Here is a 22,840-nt window from a genome sequence, read left to right on the forward strand (position 1 = left end):
ATTTTTTAAAAAAGTAATTTTCTGTTTTTTTAATTGGCATATTCTGTGGTGTGTTTCCAGTTATTGTTACAATCTGGGTGAGATCACAAAGTCGTGTGATGCATCCTGCAAGCCTGAACTGTTAGGTAGTGTGTGAGCTTTAAAGGTTAAACAAGTTTAATAAAAAAGTAGCTACTTGTGCTATATCTGAAACATTTCCCTGCTCTGGGAACAGATTGTTGTCAGTAAAGTGTAGGGTGTGTGGGTGTTTTTCTTGTTCTGCTGACTTAATTTAAAGAATTTGCATATTCTTTACTAACGCCTGGTTTTTCTCCTGCCCATTTGTATGTGATAAGGACGTTGGATTTCGATTTGACACGCTCCGTACCATCCTGCAACAGGAAGTTCTGCTGCAGGAGGATGTGGAACTGATTGAATTCCTTGACCCCAGTATCCTGTCTGCAGGGCAGTGTAAGCAACAGGAAAACAGACAGCTTCCAACGCTACGCTCCCTAGCAACTCCTAATATTTGGTATTGTATTGAGGATATCTACCATTATAGTCACTGAGAAACAAGCAAAAAATATATTGTGAATTCTTGATATAAAATGCAACATTAAAGTAACTATATTTTTCTCATGTCCTTGGGTCTTTATTCTACTGGTCCCCAGATTTTTGTATAAGTGTATGTAGTTTTTCCATTGGGCATTTTATTGAAAGAGTGAATTTTAATCTGAGGTAACTGCATGAACATGAATGAATACTCCCTGACTAACATATTCTATAAGAAGGACTAGCATTGTTGATTAAGTAATTAAGTTCTGAGGCTATTTAGAGGTGATTTTGAAAATGAGACATGAGTGTGAAGACTGAATTAAAAAGTGTTTATTTTGGTGTGGTCTTTATAAAATATGTTGTGTGTGAGGCAGAAGTATCTGAACAGCTACCACCTGTATTTAAAAAATAACAATGCCAGTGGTTGTTCTGACAGTGTCTTGCTTGGAAATGTGGTAATCAGTAGGAAAAAATATCACATAATATGGGTCAGTGCTATTTTCTCATATATACCCTAAAAAAGTAGACAAAATTATTATAGAGTCACACGTCAGCTGTTTAAGTTGTGTCAATATTGATGCTCTCTGTCAAACAAAAGAACTTTTGAACCAGATTTTTCTGGTCCTGGCATTATTCAGTTTCTTTAACTTTCAGCTGATAAAGTACACTTACAAAATTTGTGAATGTTCTTCACCTCCCAGATGACATCAAGTTTGTGTTTTCATTGACCAGAGGTCAACAGTAGCTTGGAGAAATACCTTTAAAATGATAGAAAATTCAATAAAGACCAAAGTTTAATGCTACACTTTAATGCTACACTTGGGAAGGAAAAGTCAAGTTAAGAAACACCAAGTGATGAATAACTGGGTATGCAGTACTACTCCAGGAAAGGATCTGCATATCTCTGGGATGGAACAGTGTTATGATATGTACAAGGTGGTGATCAGTCATCATTTGTTCTGTTCAGAAAATGGAAGGATATGGAAAAGGAGGAAGAATAATGCAATTAATCTGCCAGTGATTCAAACTGGGACTTGGGGGAAATCTTCTGAACTCTAAGGATACTTAGGAGTTGGAATAGCCACAACACTGGTTGTGGAGTCTCCATTTTCATCTTTGGTCTGTCCCTGATGATCTGGGTTAACCAACCAGAAGCTGAAAATGAATGAAGTGAGCTGTTAAATCCCTTCTAGTCTTTCATTATTGTGATTTTATTTATTTTATTTGTGGTAGTTTTTTTTTTAATGTACCAAGGAGGTTAGAGACTGTGTGTCTGTCCCTTTCAGCAGTAGTTACATATTTGGAATATTTTAACCCTGAATTTTTACTAAAATCTTTCAGTAGCCAGAAGCCTTAAAGAGTTAACACTTGTAAAGCTGGTTGAAATTTGACCACAAAACTGTCTGGGATACAGAAACGCAGAGATTGTGCCTTATTTTAGAAATGGAAAAATATTCCAAGTCTATACTTCCAAACCTAAATGCAGGATACACAGCTTTAAAGGATGAAGGAAAAAAATGTATTTCATTGAAAACATTCTGGAAAAGTATAGTTGTAATGCACCTTGAAGCTGGTATCCCATCCATCTCTCTGAAGAGTGTGATTATTTTACAAAACCATGTAGTAATATATATGAAACACAGTGTATTTTCTAGCAGTTACTTATTTATGTTGAATTTTTATAGAGGAAAGTAACAACTTTATAAGCTTTTTAAATGTCTTTGAGAAGTCACTGAGATACTCAGAAATCTATTCTTTACAGATTTTCAAAAGGTGCCAAATTTTTTTAAAAGATTATTCAAGCCATCTTTATAAAATTGTGTTAGAAACTAGTGGTGCATTGGTGTCCAAGTTAAATGAGTCAGACTCTAGAAAAAATACAGCTGGCACTAATTGAGGTATTTGGTACCAAAAGAAACATGCCCTTCCCTACTGTACTCTTGAACCTGGAAGTACAGATATTACAGTTCCTACATGCCCTGGTTTATAATGCTGAGTAGTCAGGTTTTTTCTTTTTTTAATTTTCTTTTCTATTTTTTTAAAGTCATGTAAGTGTGTAAGAGAAACTGACCTTTCAAAGTGGTACATTACTTTGCTACTCATGCTGTAAAAAAGCTGAAGAAAGGTTTCCTTAGAGTTTACCAGCCAAGTAATATCATGTACGTATTCATCTAAACCTGTCACAAGGAGTAGTTTTCAGTGTTTACAGCTCCCTTCAGGACCTACATAAAAGCCCCAGAGCAAGATCTTGTAATCTCAAATGTAACTGAGAAGTTGGTCATTTTCCCACCTGTTTCCCTGAGTAATGTGTGGTGGGGCGCTGTCTCTGTTTGCAGGGATGTCTCGCTGTTCCTTGCCTGTGTGAGTGCGCTGCTCATGTTTCCTTCGTGGTGGGAGGAGTCCTCGTGGCTGCTGTGCGCGCCCCTGCTGCTCTATGCAGCCGCTAGGGTGTGGGGCACGTGGAGCACGGCCAAGCTGCAAATGTCCCTGCGAAAACACTGCATCCAGCTGGAAGAAACAGTGGCCAATAGCCGGGCCTTCACCAACCTCGTCAGGAAAGCTCTACGGCTCATTCAGGAGACTGAAGTGATTTCCAGAGGATTTACCCTGTGAGTCTGTATTTCACTTTACTTAGCACACAGATCCATACAAACCGGCTGTTGTCTAAAATTGTCTTCTTACACTGTCTCTCATAACAACTGGAATTACTGGAAAACATAATACTTAAAGGTTTTAACTTACATGAAGTAGTATAATTACCATTCATAGTAAAAGTATGAATTCTATCATCTCAGTGTTAAAACCCCACATCCTGAAGATGAATTAAGTCTCACAAAACTCAGGTGCCTTTGGAATGTCCTGCATTGCTAGCAATGAAATATATGAAGAAATAGACTTTGAACTAAGTTAACTATTTTGGAGAGTCATTTAGAGAGTTTATCTTACATTACCAAATTGATGTAAATAAACTGATCTGCAAGTAATCACTCATATTTTACAAAACAGGATGACATGAAAACCATTCTGTTTTTATTTAACAAATATGTCTGAAGTAATGAGAACACAGTAATCAGGAAAAACCATCAAACATCATTTCCCACCTCAAGTAAAGTTAGCAGTCTTTTTCTCTTGCATACAGTTGTTGAAACATTTAGATTCTTAAGTTACTTACTGTTGAATTTGCCTCTCTTCCACTTAAGTGATGCAAAAGTGTTTCTGGTTATTCAGCTCTTGTAGTTATTTGATAAGGTTTGCTGATTTGCTGTGTGAAAGGACATCAGAAAGTGTTCAGTGTATGCAGTGATTCCAAAGCCAAGAGGCCTGTTTCTGTGCACTCTCATTGCCATGGATGCTTTTGCATTGTAACCACCTATGATGAATCCATGTGTGCCAATTCTGCTTAAGGCTAAAGGAGGTGGGAAACACCAACACCTAAAATACAGTCAACTTCTTTCTAAAACAAAATGAGAAGTTCCCTTGTGGCAACAAGATGTTTATTCATGGCAGACCAACTATTCTAAATTTAGACATGTTCTTACATGCAAGTGTGCAACTTTAGACTTAAAATTCTGGATAAATTTTTTTAGCTTGAGATACCTTCAGTGTATTTCACTGAAGAAATGTTTCATTCTGCCTTTGGAATGCATAAGCATGTCTTCACTCTGCCTAGCTATGTGGTTTTTGTTTTGGTCTGGATTTTTGCTGAAGAAGCATATACTTGAGCAATAGGCAGTCTTATCTTTGCAAACGAGTTTTTAAAAGAAATTATTGTTCGGGCTTGTCCAAATTACAGATGAGAAAAACATTTGGATTTTTGCCTAAGTTTAAGCAAACGAACTTGTGGTCAATGTCTAAATTGCTGCTGCCTTGTTCTTTTACTACATATCTTAGATAACAGATTAACGAAAAACAGACTGGTCTTTAAGCTGATGCTTGATCTAATAGCTTCTTTACTTGAAACTTTGGCAAGCTTTTCAAAAGACTTGGGTATATGGATGGAGTGGGAGAAGTTTGACTGTGCCAGCATCTTCACTGGAACAACTGTACAGTATAAAGAAGTCAATGCTGTACAAATTTTGGGTTGGTTTACCCTAGAGGAACTTCTCGCTCCAGAGTGTCCTTTTCTGCATCCACATATGCAAGAGATGCTGCTGCACGTGGCAGTGTGAAATTCTTTGCTTTGGGCACCTCTTGGAGTATGATCAAAAATGCTAGATTTCCCTTTTTTTTCCCTAGAATTTTCTACAGTAAACCAGCAGAACAAAGTTTAGTATTTTCTCCTGTAGTAAGGTTATTAAATCTTAGTGCTTTTTCAGAAGGAGTCTCATGGCAATAGAAATGTTTGCATTTGAAAAGTTACTGAGTATCCTCTTGTATTATTTTACATCCTAGAAGGAATGAGATTTCAATGAGGTGCAGCATCCTGGTCAGTGTTACAGGATGTACAGCTGTTTTAAGGTACTGCTAATTCAGCACAGGCCTGTGCATTGACCATATTGTGAGTGGAAAGATACTGCAGCTGTTATTTAACTAGTGCCAAGTTGAGACTTTGACTGGTTGTACTTAGCTAAACTCTGACAGGGCAAGTCCAGGTCTGCAGCTTTGGCCTGAAGTTCCTCATGCTCCACTGCTGGTTTTCCTCCCCATGACACCATCCATTGCTGTTCTCATAGGCTAATTTATACATCCATTGAGATATCTATGGCTTTGCTTTATTCTACCCTATTTGCCCCTTGTTACTTGATACTGGGCTGTCTCTGTAAATGGTAGATTATTACTGATGAGGTTTTGGTCAGTTCTCTACAGGTTGAGTGGTTTATTACTGTGTGGTAGTGCCTGCTCTACTCAAATAGATAGTCAAACATCCTTTTGCTTTCATTCACCTCCCAGTAAAACTGACTGCAGCCACAGGAACTAGAACAGGAATTAGATCAGGAACTAAGAACTTGAGGGGGGAGCTTGGATTAGATGACCTCCAGTGGTCCCTTCCAATCTTAACTATTCTGTGATTCCGTAATCCTGTCAGACTTCTCTTACATTAGCTGCTCTCAAAAGCAACTTGATTTTTCTGATTCCAGCCTGGCCTTTGGAAGTGTTTAAGGCTCTATTGGAATCTCAGGTGTGTCTGCTTGGTACCAGCTCTGTGAGGCTGAGGCCTCACCTGGCTTGGATTACAGAAATTGTATAGCAAAGGTAGGGCAGTATTTCTGTCTAATTGCTTCATTTGCAATTAGCCAAATGAAGCCTGATCACAGGTTGCAGCCTAGAATTTCTGGAGGGTAATGAAAGTATGCCCATTATCTTGCACGTCATAAAACAAGAACTGAAGGAATACATAATGGAAGCAGCAAGTGTTTATTCCCTTGCTTGTCACCAAAATAATTAACTTATTTTCTGAAATGCTCCCTTTTTATTGTATTTTGAACTTGAATTGAGCTCTGTGAACTTAATACATATGGATGTATATTAGCATCTTTAGAGAACTGCTTTCCTGGTGGAGTGCAGTAATAGATTTTTATTAATGTGTTTATATAAACTTGTTAAAAGTTGAAAGCCAACTTAAGATTTGGCTTGTAAAATTAATGCAGAAACGTGTTGTTCTATACAGTAAAATGGGTTTGGAGCCGTAGAAAAGGGGAAATTCACCCTTGAACTTTCTTTGCTTCTTGCTACTTGTGGCTGATATGCAAAGTTGATAACATTTTGATAACTTGTAAGTCCAAGTAAAATAGAGGATAAGAGAGAGACTTTTTACAAGGGTGTGTGCTGATAGGACAAGGGGGGAATGGCTTTAAACTGAAATAGGGCAGGTTTAGACTAGATATTCGGACAAAAATTCTTGACTGTGAGGATGGTGGGACAGATTGTTCAGAGAAGTGGTGACTTACCCATCCCTGGAAGTGTTCAGGGCCAGGCTCTGTGGGGCTTTGAGAAGCCTGGTGGAAGGTGTCCCTGCCCCTGGCAGGGGGTTTGGAATTAGAGGATCTTCATATTCCCTTCCAACCCAAACCATTCTGTGATCTGTGAAGATAAATGAAACATTAGGAATTTAGGCATATGACATGCCTGACAGAAAGACATATACTAATTAAATTAGTCAAATAAGGAAGAAGTTTTTTATAAAAAGCACAGAAGCAATCCATTCCAGAAGGAAAGCAGATTGTTTTGCTGCATACTGGCAGTACATGCTGTGCTTGAGTTATGCTATATTTGTTCTCTATAGGAGCTGGAAAAGTCTGCATCACTAGTAGAATATAGATCCCTGTTTCTTTTTTATGGTAGAAGAATTTTGCTCCTTTTTTTTGAGCTTTCTTCTGACAATTCACATGGGCTTGGGTCTACAAACTGATGTGAGAGTTTGTGCATAAACACTTCAGTTGTTACTTCCAAAAGCTAGGGAAAGGTTAGAGATTGGCATGTACTGCATTACATGCTGTGTTCCCTTGTGAAAGATCCAGCAAGGCTAGCATTTTCAATTTACATTTAGAAATGGAAATGAACACAGTTTGATTATTTTTTCAGATTTTAAAGTTGTTTATGAGATGTTATACAAACAATTTTAATAACACATAATTTAAAATGGTATGCAGATATTTTCTATAGTATTTCAGCTAGCATATTCAATATATGGCAATATTTGGCATGAATCTGCTTGTGTTACTGGTGTTAAACATACTGATATATGGTTCCAGCCTTGCTCACTGGGTGGGCTGCTCTGGTTTTCATATTTGATAGTGAAGGCCACAAGCTATTTCCCCTCCCAAAGTGCAGCATGGTCCAGCTGAGCACATGGAGTAGGACTGATATTTTCCCAGCAGTGTCAGTCTGCTGACTTGGTCAGCTTTTTAGTCAGATGGACTACAGAAATAGTTTCCAATGGAGCAACCCCTCTCAGGCTTACCAGGTACCCTGTATGCTTTTCCCTTTTAAGTGACTGCACATGAAATCACCTCTTCACCCTGCCCTGGGAAAGGTGAGAGCAGAAGCGGGCTTCCAGTCCCCAAACAATAAATCACAATTGATTGTCCTGTTGTCCAGACCATGTTAATTCCTGAGCTGATTCTAGTAAAATCAGTCCCAGCAAGCAGAGTGCACCTAGGCTGTTTCCAGAGTCTCAGTTACAGATTTGACATCAGATTGTACATGAAAAGATACAGCTGGAGCTTAAAGTTCCACAGACCTGTTCAATGTTCACCCAGATCACAATTCATTTTATTGCCAGATGAGATGATTTCTTACAGTGCTAAAGCCAGTCTGAGTCATATTCTAATAGGCAAATGGCATTGTTTCTTTTAAATTGTATATTCATCTGAATAGCCAGACACGAAATGTATCTTCCAATATGCTTGTGTGGTGTATACATATCATGTGTTTACCTGTCAAGACTCTCACAAACATAGCTGCCATTCATTGCATGATGATAAAATCTATGTCACTTCTCAAATAATATTTTTCTTCACCTAGAAAATTCTCTGCATCAGGAAGGTTAAAAGAATATAGTGTTTTGTATGGAAAGCTATGTGTTGGCACCTTTTTCCTGCAAAAAATACTGAAAAAATAAATTTGGATATAAAGAGGCATATGTTAAATGCATGTTTATTAAAACTTCAAAAGCTGACAGTGGGTTTGTAATAGTTTTGTATCCTGATAATGTTATGGTAAGTCTACTATTATTAGACCATTTTGGAAAATTTTAGAGAAAGTAAATGTGCTCAGGAGTTTTGTCACGGCTCCGATGAGAATAAATTAAGGCTATTTACTGAGAAATCTTGGCTGCTGTTTGAAATTTTGATTAAATATATCATTGATATGATCAGGGTTTAGTCTCATAGTTACTGAGTGATTTGAAAAAGCCTTCTAAATAATGAAATAGGAAAACTGATGTACTGTTCTTTAAAAATACTTTAGGACATCTGTACAGTTGTATCACATTTTACTTTTCAAGTTTGCTTGACAGGGTCAGTGCCGCTTGCCCATTTAATAAAGCTGGACAGCATCCTAGTCAGCACCTGATCGGCCTGCGCAAAGCCGTGTACCGATCCGTCAGAGCCAACTTCCGAGCTGCAAGACTGGCCACTCTGTACATGCTGAAAAAATATCCTTCCTCTAAAAACCCACCACTTCAGGTAGTCCATGCTGCCTACTGCCACTTGTGCCAATGCTGAGGGTCAGGATGTCTAGAAACATACAGCATCTAACTATGTAAACAAGTGAAAGAAAAGGTAGCTTAGTAAATTGCGGCTTGTGTTTGGTTTGGAACATGCTTTAAATTTGCCTTTTTGTGTACTGTGCAGTGTGATAAGATTCAGTGCACTGAAAACTTTGTATCATTATTGACACCCATGCTTTGGTATAAGTGCTAGTGATGCGTTTCAGAGCCCTTCAAGATTTTGTTTTATAATTCCTCTTAGCCCAAAATATCCCTTGCACCAACATATCCTCTTCTCTGAACAATATGGCCTTTCACTCAACATCCCTGTGTTCAAAGGTAAGTTGGTTTTCTTCTACCAAATTATCTGCAGCAAATTAAGCTTTTATGTTAATGTATATCTCAAATATGTTGGAAGGAAATCAGTCTGATGAACCTGTGACAGAGAATTAAAAATTTTAGGTCACAGCTTTATTCATGGTGGTACAAATTGCATACACTTGATATGTTATCATTCTCACTTCTATTCAGTAGAACTAGAAGTTCAGCAATATTTGCTTGTGGCTGGTGTACCCTCTTTTAGTTAGATAGCTGCCTTCAGTGAGTACAGTTAAATATTTTTTACCTAATTAAAATTTGTTCCCATGTAGAAGAGAAAATATGCAGTCACATTTTAGCCTTATACCAGGCAGTTGTGTCAAACTTGGTAGACCAGTGATTTAATGAGAGGAAAAGTCATATTGCTTACATTTTGTGTGGGGAGACAGTTGGGTACTAGCAGAAACAACTCAGCGTTTGCTCACACCATTCTTGCTCTGATTTGTTCATGTCAGCAAGAGTGCATTGCTTAAAGTCACAGAACAAAATGCCATGGAAAAGAGTATTTCTCTTTTAAATCAGAATCTAAGGTTATAGCAGGATGCAATGGCTGAAAGCCTAAACTAGGAATTAGGCACTTTGGGTTAAGTATTTACAGGATGTCGTGCAGACCAGTTCAAAAGCTCTCTGCACTGTCCTCCATTGAATTGTGTGGTAACTCAGGCAGTGCTTCCCTTGGCATGATAGCTGCTGAACACTTTTATTCTTAAGAGCCTTGTGGGTTCTGCATCATGGGAACCTGGTGTAGCTATATACAAGCTGGATGGAGGAAATCTTGTAGCTTGTGTTACTGGCTGATGTTAATAATCCCATCCTCTGCTGGCAGAATGGTCTAATTTGAACTATTTCTGTAGGCAGGACTTGGGCATTGGACCATGTAAACTTAAAAAGCTTGAATTTTGGTGTGAGGTGATGTTCTTTGCTGTCAAGGCATAAATAGTGTTATTTTTTTATTATTGATAAAACCAGACATTGGATATGAATGTTTTAAATTGAATGATATCTTACCCTATTAGAATGGAATGCATATAAAATGCATTCTGTGCCTTTGAGATGCACCGGGCACAGGGACATTTGCATATTTCATGTAGTAAATCTAGTAAAAATTTGTTTCTGCTCTGTAAAGGTTTAGTTATTGCATCATGAACTGTTAGAAAAACCCATACCTTTAACTAGGGAGAGGTCAAGTTCATGCAAGAAAACAAGTAAGCTAAACAAAAAGTAGTACCTTCTTGAGATGATAAACGTTTAAATTGCCACACTGAAATATCTGAGTAGGGACACTTGGGCATTTTTCAGTGCAGTGTTTCTTCCTTGACCGGCCAGTTCATCACATGCTTAGCTCACCCCTGGTGAGCAGGTGAGAATTTGTAGAAGAGCAGCTTGGATTTCCTAGGGATCCTGTGAGTCCTTCCTATTAGGTCTTCAGATGGGAATGTGCTTTTGAAGACTGAAGTATGAATGTTAAATTGTTACATACAGGGATACATTAGCATTCTTGCTTTTCTATAGGTCAATAAGAGTGTCTAACCTGATAAGAGGTTAGACATTCACTGTACAGGTATTTTATTCTGGATTTGACAGTTCATTGTTAAGTAGCATTGCCTTCTCTTCTTTCCAGCTAATAAAGCATGTAAGTTAAACAGATGAATGAAATATTTTCACAGAGACAAAGAAAAAATTAACTAAGATAGTTAGGCTTTAGTATTTTGGCTTTAACTACTGACTAGGAGTCAGTAGGGCTAAAAATACGACGAGATCAAAGTGCACAAAGGAAGTGTGTTCCTGTATATAATGGTGTGTATGTGTTTAAACTCTCCAAATGTTTGATCCTTAGGAAGTTAATGGGGGCATGGGATCAGTTCTCTGCTTTGAAATGGGAGTGGAAGGGCTGCAATAGAGGAGGGCAAGGCAGGAGGTGCAGGAGGCCCCTGGGAATCCCTGGCTGAGACACAGCATGGGTAAGTGGCTCCTTGGTCAAACCTCACATTTGAGATGTTGCCTGGAATTTATTTTTAGCATGACTTAGGAATCCATGTGTGTCCAAACTGCTTTTTTTGGTGTTCATACTGTTGGAAATGCCATGTTGCTGGAAAAGGCTAACCAGGAGTACAAGTAGTTTCTAAGATTAGTGGTCCTGAAGGGTTTTGACCTGACTTTTCAATTTCTGGTGGAGTTACCATCCTCATCCTGTGTGCTCCCTCTGCTGGGCATGCTGTCAGGTTAATTCAGAATAGACACCATATATGTGAGGCAGCTGCTAGTGACAGCAGTAATGTTCTGATCCTAATTAATTTACAGGGTTTTGTTTGAACATTTAATAAGCTTCTTCTTTTCCAGACATTAGGAATAAAGGAGGGAGAAATGTCATTTTTTTAGATCCTGGACACTTTGCTTTACTGTTTCCTGGGACACAGAATATTACTTTTTCCTGCAATGTTCTTCTGCTTAACTGGTAGAAGTCTCTTGAGGAAATCAGTTTTGCAAGTTCAATCCTATGAGAATTTAGCACATGGAAAATTTGGGTGTGAAAGCAGATGGAACTCATAGCTTCCCCCTGAAAACACATTAGATGGACAAGAGACAAGTGCTTCTAACTGGCTTTATGTGCAAGAGATGAGAGCATTCAGTTTCTAGATCAAACTATAAATGAAAAACAAATATATTAAATTAAGACTATATTTTAATTAATGCTTTACAAATATATATATATTTCTGTGGTACAAATGTGATTTTGTAATTATGGCCATAAGTTTACATTTCTGTTTTAAAACGAATTTTACTATTTTGTGACTGGGTAACTATCAGAAGACATGCAAAAAATATTGAACTGTTCCTCCCCAGCCTGAGGCCATCCTAAAATTAGTACTATTCTAATAATAAATAACTTCTAAAAAATAATAAAAGCTGCCTAGTCTGTGAATTATTTTTTCTGTTTTCTGGTATCAGTTATATTTGGCTTGCTTCCTACTTTTTAAGCATTTTTGAGGACAAGAAATGTACATTTTCTTACTGAGATTTTAAATGTGCTGAATGGTGTTGATAGATACCAGTTTGCCACTCATCCTGCCAAGATCATAATGTCTTTACAGTGATGTAATCAATAAATTTAATGCTATGACACAGTTAGGGAGCTCCTGTTCTTCATAGAGCTCTCTGAAATGTCAAAGACCTTTTACTGTAAAGGCCTCTCTGAGCAGTCCATCCACACACAGACCTCTCAGCGAATTCACATCCTGAGTTTAGTCTGTAACACAGGCTACCTTTAAAACTTAAAATTGGACAATTGTTCTCTTTCTTCTGTTAATTTCTGCTTTAAGATTGACATGAACTATTTCTTGGAAATTCCATATTTAAAATTAAGCTGTTTCACTCATTTAAAAGGGATGCAGGGATTTTTATTAATCTACTTTGTTTCTTTTTATGTGTTTGTATTTTGACATAGGTGTTTTGTCAGTGTCTTATCTCTCATCCTTCTAAGAGCCTTTAAAAATTGTGCTTCAAATAAGGATTGCAAAACAGGAGTCAGGTAGATTTGGGATGAAAGTATGTGATTTCATAAAAATTGCCTGGAATGAGAAACCTTATTAAGTATTTCTTTCCTTTTGTATGTATTTATTGCAAAAGTGGCTTTGTTTACCACCTTAACTCCAGCTAAACTTACCCTCTGAACTCGGAAAGTGACAACGTGACCAGCTACATCTGTGTGGTCCCCTTTAAGGAGCTGGGCCTGGGACTGAGTGAAGAGCAGGTCTCTGAAGAGGAGGCACACAATCTGACTGATGGCTTCAGCTTGCCTGCACTCAAGGTAAGCTCTCCTAGGAGGGCTTCATGCATCCATGCAGGCTCCTGGTGAACATCCTTCTGTTGTCATGAAGTCCTGTGGCTTGTACATCCTAGCCTGTAGCAACACACTGAATGGAGGGTAAGGTCTAATCAGTCAGGCTCTTATCATGTGTTCTGCATTTATCAGCATTCACCTGATTTCTTTGTGCATGTAGAGAAAGAGAAGTTACTCAATACAACATTAGGATATTTTTCTGCAAATGATGGAAGTTCAAGTCAGTTGTTCTATAATCAACTTGATCGATCCCCTTAAACATGATTTTTTGCTCTATGATTTAACCTGATCCCAGCTGAATAAAATAATTTCTGGATTTGTACTTAATTCTTTTTTTATCTAATCTCTTGATGTGAATAAATCGTGAGACATCAAAAATCACAAATTAGTTGTAAATGCCAAAGGGAGTAGCTGCATTTAGTCACACTGAGGAGCAGAAATATAAGCTTGGACTCCTGCTGCCATGAGCCAGTGTGGTTCTTTGATCTTTGAAAAACTTTTACCTGAACAGAGTGACAACCATATAATGGCCTTTTTATCTATTTTTTTTTTTTTTGAGATGTTAGGTTTTTTATTTGCATGAGTCAATTGGAAGGAAGATCTAATTTGAATGCAAGCCTTCTATACTCTAATGACCCTCTGCCAGGGCAGTTCCCCTTTAGCATTGTCTTTTTAATGGAAAAATTCCATGATTATATGACTTCTGTGTTTCTCTGGGGTTGGCTTTTGTTACATTTTTTTATCTTAATTTTTAGACCTTGACTTCTTTTGTTCTGACAGTAAATGCTACCAGTAATAGTGATTACTAAGCTTTGAGGCTTTGTCTAATTAGTTTTAAACTAAGAGCTACAATAAATAGCAGCTTTTGGGATTTTTTTCTTGCACTTCATTAGCTGAAGTTCTAATTGCAACCATGTAAGCCTCCTAATTTACCCACTTCTTTTTAATCACAAGAAGCCAGTAAGAGGTGCCCAAGCTTGTAAGCTAAGCCTTTGTTTACCTGCAACTTGCAGTAATTTAACTGAACTCTGTTTTAGTTAAACTGGTTAGGATGCTTTCTGGATACAGTTAAGATCACAACAACTAGAAAATCTCAATTTATGATAACTCATGAAAGCCACCAATGTAGGCTGGGTGTGGTATAGCTGAACCAAGCTAAATTAACAAAAGTCAGTCCTAAGCAGATACCTGTGGAGGTATAACATACTTTGATAACCTTGGGACGTATTTGTGTGGTGAGCCTTGGATGTATGTGCAGTCCTCTTTGGGTTTGTTTTTTCACTTTGAGAGAATTTGCCTTTATAATAAAGTGTAGGTCATGCTAAGCCATATGACAAATGTAGCATGTGTCTTTTGGCTACCTCGTCCTTGAAGAAAAGCAATTTAAAGAGTGAAAATTTTTCACTTAAGAAAAACATCCCAGTTTAAGCTGAGGAGAGCCAGGTGGATATTTTGTGTCAGCAAAGATCACCAGTAGTTACTAACAGAGCAAGCTGCTTGCAACCGTAAATACATCTGGAATTTCCTTTTCTCTTGTCGTTGTCCCTTTTTTCAGGTAGGTTTTTGATTATTATTATTATTATCAGTTCCTGAAGTCCACTATTTCTGTATGCTGTTTTTTTACTGCCTGTGATTTATGTCTGGTGGAAGGGATTGGTCTTCTTTTGTGCTTATTACAGCATGAGCTTTTGATTTTTTATCCAGGGCACCACACGTTCAGGGACACTTGAGTGATTGCTGCCCATTTGTTTGCTTTGTATTTTTGCACCCAGCAAAATCAGTCTTGCATGTATACCTCAAATTAATTTCATGTCATTCATGTATTCTTTTTTCTCATGAGCATCTTTTGTAAATTGAGATTCTTTTTTCTTTTGGAATACTTTCTCTGTTTGCATCCAAGTATTTTTGATGTGATGAGTAAATGTTTTACCTTCCTTGGTCTGGAATGCTTGTGAATAAGTTTCTGTCTCCACCTCATAATCACCTATAGCTGATCCCTTTTAATAAGGGCCATTATTGCAGAGAAAAGTATCACAACCTTTCCTTTTCATTTTAGACATTAAAGGTGCTGCTGTACTGTCATGGTCTACTGAGCAAACTTCTCTAAACTAAGAAAACAGTTCTTTTCATTTCACTGGAAGTGGAAGTTCTCAAGAAATTGAAATTCTGGACTGCCTTGCTCCTAGATGGACTGTCCTCTTTAGTATCATATATAACATTGTGAATCAATCAATTTCTTTAAAAGAATTTTCTTCCTTAATAGTATTGGTAGAATTTCATACTTTAGCTGAAAAAAGAAATAAGTTAGCAGCTCAACTTTCTTCAGATGCAGAATATATTTTTGTTGAAGTACAGAGCAATTAGGCTCATGTTTCAAGGCTGGGTGTGGGGCAATGCAGTAGTTATTAGATTGTAGAAATGACAGCTTGGCCTTATAAAAGGAAAAATGTCTTTGCTGCCACTGGAATTTTGGCAGCCCTTTACGAGCCGTAGGGTATGTGGAGATTATAGCAAATAATGAAACTGGCCGACGGGAATATGAGGTTTTGGACTCTGACAACTTTATGAGCATAACTGCATTTAATATCCTTCATCAAGGAATTAACAGTCACCTAAGGTTCACAAGATCTGAACCTCACACGCTCTGGAATACCCTTCAAAAACAGTCAGCGGATTTTTGCAGTTTTTCAAAGTTCCCGTTGCCGGCCAAGGAATGTTTTCCCGTGGTGTATCCATACATTTACTTTGGAAGTAAATGCACACAGGTGCACGGAGCTAACCCTCCCCTGTTTTGCAGGTCCTCTTTCAGCTCTGGGTAGGGCAGAGTTCAGAGTTTTTCAGGAGGCTGGCGCTGCTGCTGTCCCCGGCCAACGCGTGCCCCGCGCCGTCGGCGTGCCCGGAGCGGCTGCCTCACCGCATCCTGCGCGACGTGGCCCAGGGCCTCCCCGGCACGCACGCCGCCTGCCTGGCCGAGCTGCGCAGGAGCTACGAGTTCTACCGCTACTTCGAAACGCAGCACCAGGCGGGCCTGCAGTGGGCAGCCAGGGGCAAGCAGCAGTGCAGGGAGCTCAACAGCCTGCAGACAGCCGTGCGCAGCCTGCAGCTGCACCTCAAGGCCCTGCTCAATGAGTGAGTTTACACCTGAATTAACAGAAGGATTTGGACTTGAAGTTCTTTGGGTTGTCAGCTTGTATCCCCAATTAAAAGCAAAAAAAGTCTTTGTGGTCGTAGCCGTATCTTCACACAGATGGCTCAAAGGTTTACTATGGAATCTGATATTTTTCCTGGGTATTCTTTGAGTATCTGAAAACTTGAAGATAAGCAGTGTGCTAAGATTTTGCCTTGCTTTTGTGACTCCCTTAAAAACCATAATAATCATCCTTTGATTTTTCCACATATCAAATGCTTTATAAGAACATTCAGCTCATAGTACCTAACTAGTAAATATCCTTAAAGATTTGTCACTGCCTTGGTGAAACAGTTGAGACTGTCCTACTCCTTTAACCTTACATGTAAGAGTTACTATAACAATTGCAGGTGTTGCATTGTTAATCTTATACATAAGCAAGGTATCTTCATGTAGAAAAAAATATTTTAAAATTTTGGGACATCTTTGAGTAATTGACTGAGTTAGGTTCTTTAAACTTAAAGGAAATAACAGTATATTACATTAAATAATGGAAAGAATGGTGGAGTCAAATATTTATTATTACTTACTGCTGTTTATCTCCTCATTACTTAGGGTAATAATTCTTGAGGATGAGCTTGAAAAGCTTGTTAGCACTAAGGAGACACCTGAGTTGACAACAGAAGCCCGTCAGGTTCTGGAACAAAAACTGAAGTTTCTGCAGCCTCATATCCAGGCAAGCAACAGCTGCTGGGAAGAAGCCATTTCTCAGGTGGAAAAAATGAGTGGAAGAAACCCAAACAAAAAAGGTAAATGTGAGAGATTAATTTAGCAGCTAATGGGATACACTTCAGAGATGAAATGGTCAGATGAATCAGTGACAACGTTCAGCCTGTGTATCAGAATTTTAGCTGAAGAAGGTCTTAAAACCATACACTTTGAAAAACTGTGTCCTTATATCAGACTTTTTCATTGTGATGGCCTTGAAGCTTTTGTTTCAGCAAAAAATGCAACCATGCTAACTCAGTCTGTTACACCTCTGGGTTCAGATGGTTACATTTTCAGGTGTAGACTGATAATTGCTTTTTGTCTTTGATGGGTGAAATCACCTATGAAGGGGTAGGATTTTAATGAATTGCCCTCAAGATCTTCATTTATTTACTGCATTAAAATGATGCCATTAATTGAAATGATAATGACATTGTCATGAAACTTTTTTGACAATCGCATTTCCTGGAACATTTCAAATCATAGAGGACATGTTGAGCATATAAAACCCATTTACTTCCTCCCTCAAAGAGAGTGAGCTAACCTTTGGTGTTCTTAAAAGTCTTAGTGAGCGAGCAGCATATCCCAGTGTCTTGTTTCTTGTCCCTCTCTTTAGGGATCTGTACTGCCCATGCTGTTCTTGTGAAGCATAACCAGCTTAAATAACTGAAGTGAATGTAGGCTCTCCTGACATGGAATTGAACCTGTAATTTCTTATCTTTCTTTTTTCCAGGAGCATTTTTACTGTGCTAGGAAGGCACAGCCCAGCATCTGAAAAATGCTGGTAATGGAGACTGTACTAGGAAAATTGGAGGGGGGAACTTGGGGTATCAGCAAGTTACCTGCAGAAATCCAAATCTGAAGTGCACTATGCTCTTAATGATGCATGGAAGGAATATCCAGAGATGGATAAATATTGCTGTGGGCCTAGAAGCAGGCAGGCCAAGGTTGTTCATGCTTACATCAGAACTTGGAGCACTGAGAGGCTTCTTGCAGGCTCTGTGCAGGTCCAGACATGGTATAAACAAACTCCTGCACTTTACCTGATAGTGCAGTCTTACAGCTTCCCCCTCAGTGCTGTGTAAAACAGCCTGTGAGGATGTTAGATGTAGCCTGATATATTTGCATGTGCTGACCTATTGTGTTTTGTTGACACCTCCACAACCTGCAGTTCTACTGATCTTTTTTTTCCCTTTGCTTAAAAGCTCTTTCTAGACTACACACAATAGTATTTTTAGTTACTTTAGTTTTATTTTTACTTTGTGTATAAATTTCTCAGCAGGCCTTTTTATTATAACTTGCTTCTTTTAAAGTTCAGTACAAAAATAACCTCGTGTGTGATCTAGAAGGGATTGCATGGGAAATAAAAAATAAAATAATCCTTCACTTTTGCCCACTGCTTTCCTGGAAACGTGCTGGGATTGAACTTCTATTTTGCAACAAGTTTACTGAACTAATTCACAGGAGCTACTTTAATTTATTTTGGTCATGAAAACTATTTTTATCTGACAACATTTGACTTACCTGATATATTTCTAAGCCATCCAGTTTCTGTGATTGACCTTGTCAAGCTGTACATGAAGTCAAGTTCAATTCTTTTGCTGTCTTCCTACAAATTTTAACAGCTGGTCTGTCAGTCATGTTATGTAAATTACTTCATTTTTTTTCCAATACTTTCTGAAAACTCTTTGGGAGAAGATACCTTCCTGTTGAATAAATATAACAGCTCAGCACAGCTTTTACATTTATGCATTACTATCCAAAACTAAATCAATCTTTTGACAAGAGCTGTTTCAAGAAACCCATGGGCTTAGAGCCTTTTGTCTAAGTGGATGCTGAGCACTTCTGCTGCCACAGATAGATGTTTAGTCCAACTAACTAGTTCAGCCAGTAGAGCATCTGTATAAAGAGATGAGTCCCCTTGAACAAGCAGTACATGCTTCTTGCCCTGAATCATTATATGTCAGAGCTGTTCTCTTACAGGTACATTAAAGAGCCAAAGCAAAGCCTTGCAGAGTAATAGATTGGACACCATACCCTCCTGTCAGCCTGTCATTGGTGCTGACACCAGCATGTATCTTGTATTTTAGCATATAGTTCCTTCAGGGAATGCAGTTTGGCTTCCTCCTTTACATGATTTGGTGTATTTCTAGAATCAGTACCTTTACTTACTCACTGATCCTGTCAGGTACAGAGCAGAACCTCAGAACAAGTGGAGCTTTAGCACATTTAAGGGCAATCACCTCTATTTAAATTCTTTGGGCAACAGTGGACCTATCTATCATTCATCTACAAATACATCTTTGCTAATTTCCTAGAACTTTCAGCTTCTTTTCTTTATTCTTTTGCATTTTTTCATCACTGATAAAATGTATCACTTAAAGCTTCAACAGTGTAAGCATGTAGTAATCTACTACTACTATTACAGAATGGAGTACTCTTTGTAGCTAGTTACAGCATTGTATTACTGATCTTTGAAACACTGGCCCTCAAACTGTTTAAATTCCATCCTTGTTCTTTTAAACCATCTTTGCAAATGGACACAACTTACTTAGATATTTATAAGACGAAGGCTGTGGTACTCTGCTGCAATCTCACCATCCCTAAGTGTTCAGTGTATAGATTAGAAATGGAAAATAGGGTTAGGTGGGGCTTGGCAAGGTCATTTAACCCATTTCCCTTCTCAAGGGTAAATTAGTATTTGTGAGTAAATGTTGTTTACCTCTTCCTAAAAAACTATCTTTAGGGACATGTTACAGTATTTCCAGGCATCTATTCCAGCACTTAATTCCATTACCAGTTGAATGTTATTACTGAATAGAAGTACCTCTTGCTGCAATTTAAAAGCAGTACTTCTGATCCACCCACAATGGAATCCATTTCCTCTTGATGGCTCTTACATTCTCAAAGATGATTATTATGCTTCTTTCTGTCTTCTCTACATGACTCCCTATGCTTCACCTCTTCCCTGGTGACTATACTTTATTTAGTCCTCTTTATAATATCCAGTGTTTTCCTCTATATTCCCTCTGGTTGCCCCACTGTGTTACTGAATGAAGGGGCCCCAGACTGGGCAGTATGTTCCATCCACAGCCTGATCAGTGCCAGAGTAGAAATGTTATTTCATGTGTCTTAGCAGTCAGTGCTGTTGCTTTCTATGTACTGGTTTGTAGTTTGGCTTTTTGCTTGCAGTGGGGTACAGCTGATGGTGAGGCTCCTCACCTCTTTCTCAGTGGTGCTCCCCAGTCAGTTGTGATACATTTATGCACTTGGCTATTCCAAAGCACAAAAATCTGCAGCCATTGTCACCAAACTTCTGGGTCTGAAGTCCATTTATACCTGGGTTGTATCAGTGATTTTCCAATATTATTTTTTATTCTAGTGGTGCCCTTCAGTGTTCTTGCAGATTATCCCCAAGTCAGCAGATTTAATGAGATGCAACACCTCTCTTTCACCCATTGGCAATATTGGAGAGTATTGGACTTGAGACAAATCCTCACTCAATGTATTCCAGTCTGAAAATGGTAATCATGCTGTGATGATCCAAGAGGCTGTTCTATGCACCTAATAGCAACTTTTCCTGGCCTTTGCATTTTCCTTATAAAGATGTCATGACACCATGTCAAAAATCTTACTGAAAACAAAATGCAGGATGTCTTTGGTTCTTTCTATATGCAAGACCTTTTACTGCATTGCAAAATTAACATCTTCTATTTTCAACAAATTCACACTGGCTGTTATTTGTCTTCTTGCTACCTCGCAAATACCTTCCTGTAAACTTTCTTTAATTATTTCTTCCAACATTTTCCAGTCATTTGAAGCTGTTTTATCTATAATTTTTTTAAAACTTCCGAACAAAGTCTCTTCTCTGGTTTTACTGATTTTGCTTGCCATCTGCAGGTTTTCAAAGTCTATAAAATTTCTGAGATTTGTTAGTTGAAGTGTTTCAGCACAAGTTCCATTGGACCCAGCTTCTATAAGAACAGCCAAGTTACTTAAGTGCTGTTTAACAGTTTCAGTGTAACCTAACCAACCTTCTCACCGTTTTTTTCATGTATGCAAATCCTGCTTATGAAAATACCTGGACCCTGCCTGAGTGAGTCAGAAACATCATTCAATACTCAATTTTATTTCTTTTAAATCCCTTTTCTTTTTTCCCCTAAAGGCAAAATTGAAGTTTCCTGTGACAACCTACAGCATACTACAGTACCTTTAACACAGCCTGCCATATACATAGAAAACAAAGATCCAATCCCTGAAGAGCAGGTAAAAAAAAAAAAAAAAAAAGGATCATTTAAAATAATAATTGGGGATTATTTGCTATATCCATTCTTTTTTTCAGTTGCTTGTGCAGTGACCTTGTCTTGCTGAGACAAGTTAAGTGGCCAGTACCACTTCAAAATTGGACTTGTCAAAAAAATGTGTACATTCCTTTTGCTGTTCCATGGGGAGGTATTCCCCATCCTGGAAAAAAGAGCACTAGTATTCATTTCTCATATATATCATTAGAAATGAATGACCAAAGGAGAGCAGCAACTCAAGTCAAAGTAATAAAAAGTGAGAATTGCTAAAAGGCAGTATATGAAATAGTCCTACTTTTGCTGGATTAAAAGACACAGCTGAAAAAGTGACAACTCAAGCACAAATCATCCTGCCATCAGTTTGTTTAGTCTCTGCATTTTTGGATATCTTTTTACTGTAACACTGAACAATTTTGTGTTGTTAGAGGACCTCCTGGGTGATGGTTGGGCTGTCTTAAAGAGAGGTGGGCCTCCTCCATCCCAGAACTGAGTGGCAGATCCATTCTGAAATACAGTAAACACCCATGTTCTGCTCTGTCCCTCCCTTGCTTCTCCCCCACATGTATTCTCTCCAGCTGTTTTTCCATATCAAAAAGCTGGGACTAATTGCTTTACTGAAAATTTCTTATAATATAAATGCTGCTCTGTTTTTTTATGCTCGTAATCCAGTGTATTTAAAATTGGAAGAGAAGTTTGCTATTCTCTATATCCTCTTAATAAGGATTTATGTAAGTTAAATAAGCAAGATGCATGACTACCAAGAGCTGGTTACAGTGTAAATTTAAAAAAAATAAATAAACCCACATCAGCATTGCTTATTTCCACCTGTAATTACAGAGAAATGGTCTCCCATTTTCAAGGTATATCACTTGTTCCTATTTGTGTATGAAGGTAAATCTTGTTAATGAGTGGACTTGCTCCAAAATCATACAGATACCACCAAGAGCAGTGTCAGGTCCACTGGCTCTGCTCAAACAGGGCTCCATCCTGTTACTGTGGTTGGTTTGTGTTGACATCACTTGATCTTGAATCAGATCATAGGATTGAGTGCACCTGACAGTGAAGATCAAGAGTTTCTTCCTTTCTTTCTTTAGGAACTGGAAGCATATGTTGATTATTCAGATACAGATAATGAATACAAAAGGGAAGACTTTTACTGCTTCTCCGAAGAAGAAAGAGAGAGGCAAGAGCGAGAGAGACAGGAATCTAAGAGGGTGTTACAAGAATTGAAATCTGTACTGGGATTCAAAGCTTCAGAAATTGAAAGACAGAAGTGGAAACAGCTACTATTCAGTGAACATGGTAAGCATTTATTTTGAAAATTAATTCCTTCCTTAAAAAACATGGGTGTCTGCCATGGATTTCTGACTATGCTGGAATTCAGACCGTGCTTAGTTGTAGTAGTGTCTTTGACAGAGCTGTGTGGTCTTAGTTGCCATTCCATATTTTTATATTTTAGCAGTCATTTTACTACATATTGAAATGAACTCATAGAAGTGAGAATTTGGCTTTAAACAAAACACTGAGCTAAAATATTAAACACACAAAAATATTAAGACATAACATCTGCAGGATATAAACTATGCAGATTGAACTGACTTTCTTTCATGGCTTTCCAGTAAATACGAATTTTTATCAGGGTGCATAAATAAATTGCTTTTCAGAATTTAAAGAAACTAGCAGAAAATTTATCCCAGACGTACAAAAGCATATAGGTTAAACTGAAGAGCTGAACTTTGAAA

General features: G+C 38.1%; 1 protein-coding gene across 3 annotated transcripts in view; it reads left to right on the plus strand.

The window, feature by feature from the left end:
- The window catches only part of VEZT (vezatin, adherens junctions transmembrane protein), a 51,967-nt gene that overhangs the window by 21,761 nt on the left and 7,366 nt on the right, over positions 1-22,840 (plus strand). For 2 of the 3 annotated variants that reach the window (XM_059472958.1, XM_059472955.1), the window contains exons 4-11: positions 336-511; positions 2,871-3,143; positions 8,480-8,629; positions 12,722-12,869; positions 15,700-16,031; positions 16,645-16,838; positions 20,963-21,063; positions 22,193-22,400. In XM_059472958.1, the coding sequence (XP_059328941.1) occupies positions 336-511; positions 2,871-3,143; positions 8,480-8,629; positions 12,722-12,869; positions 15,700-16,031; positions 16,645-16,838; positions 20,963-21,063; positions 22,193-22,400 (1,582 nt within the window). The remainder of the gene's footprint in view (positions 1-335; positions 512-2,870; positions 3,144-8,479; positions 8,630-12,721; positions 12,870-15,699; positions 16,032-16,644; positions 16,839-20,962; positions 21,064-22,192; positions 22,401-22,840) is intronic. The other variant, XM_059472957.1, reaches the window with a different exon arrangement.

This window comes from Ammospiza nelsoni, chromosome 5, assembly GCF_027579445.1.
Source record: "Ammospiza nelsoni isolate bAmmNel1 chromosome 5, bAmmNel1.pri, whole genome shotgun sequence".
In the NCBI taxonomy this organism is placed as follows: Eukaryota; Metazoa; Chordata; class Aves; order Passeriformes; family Passerellidae; genus Ammospiza; species Ammospiza nelsoni.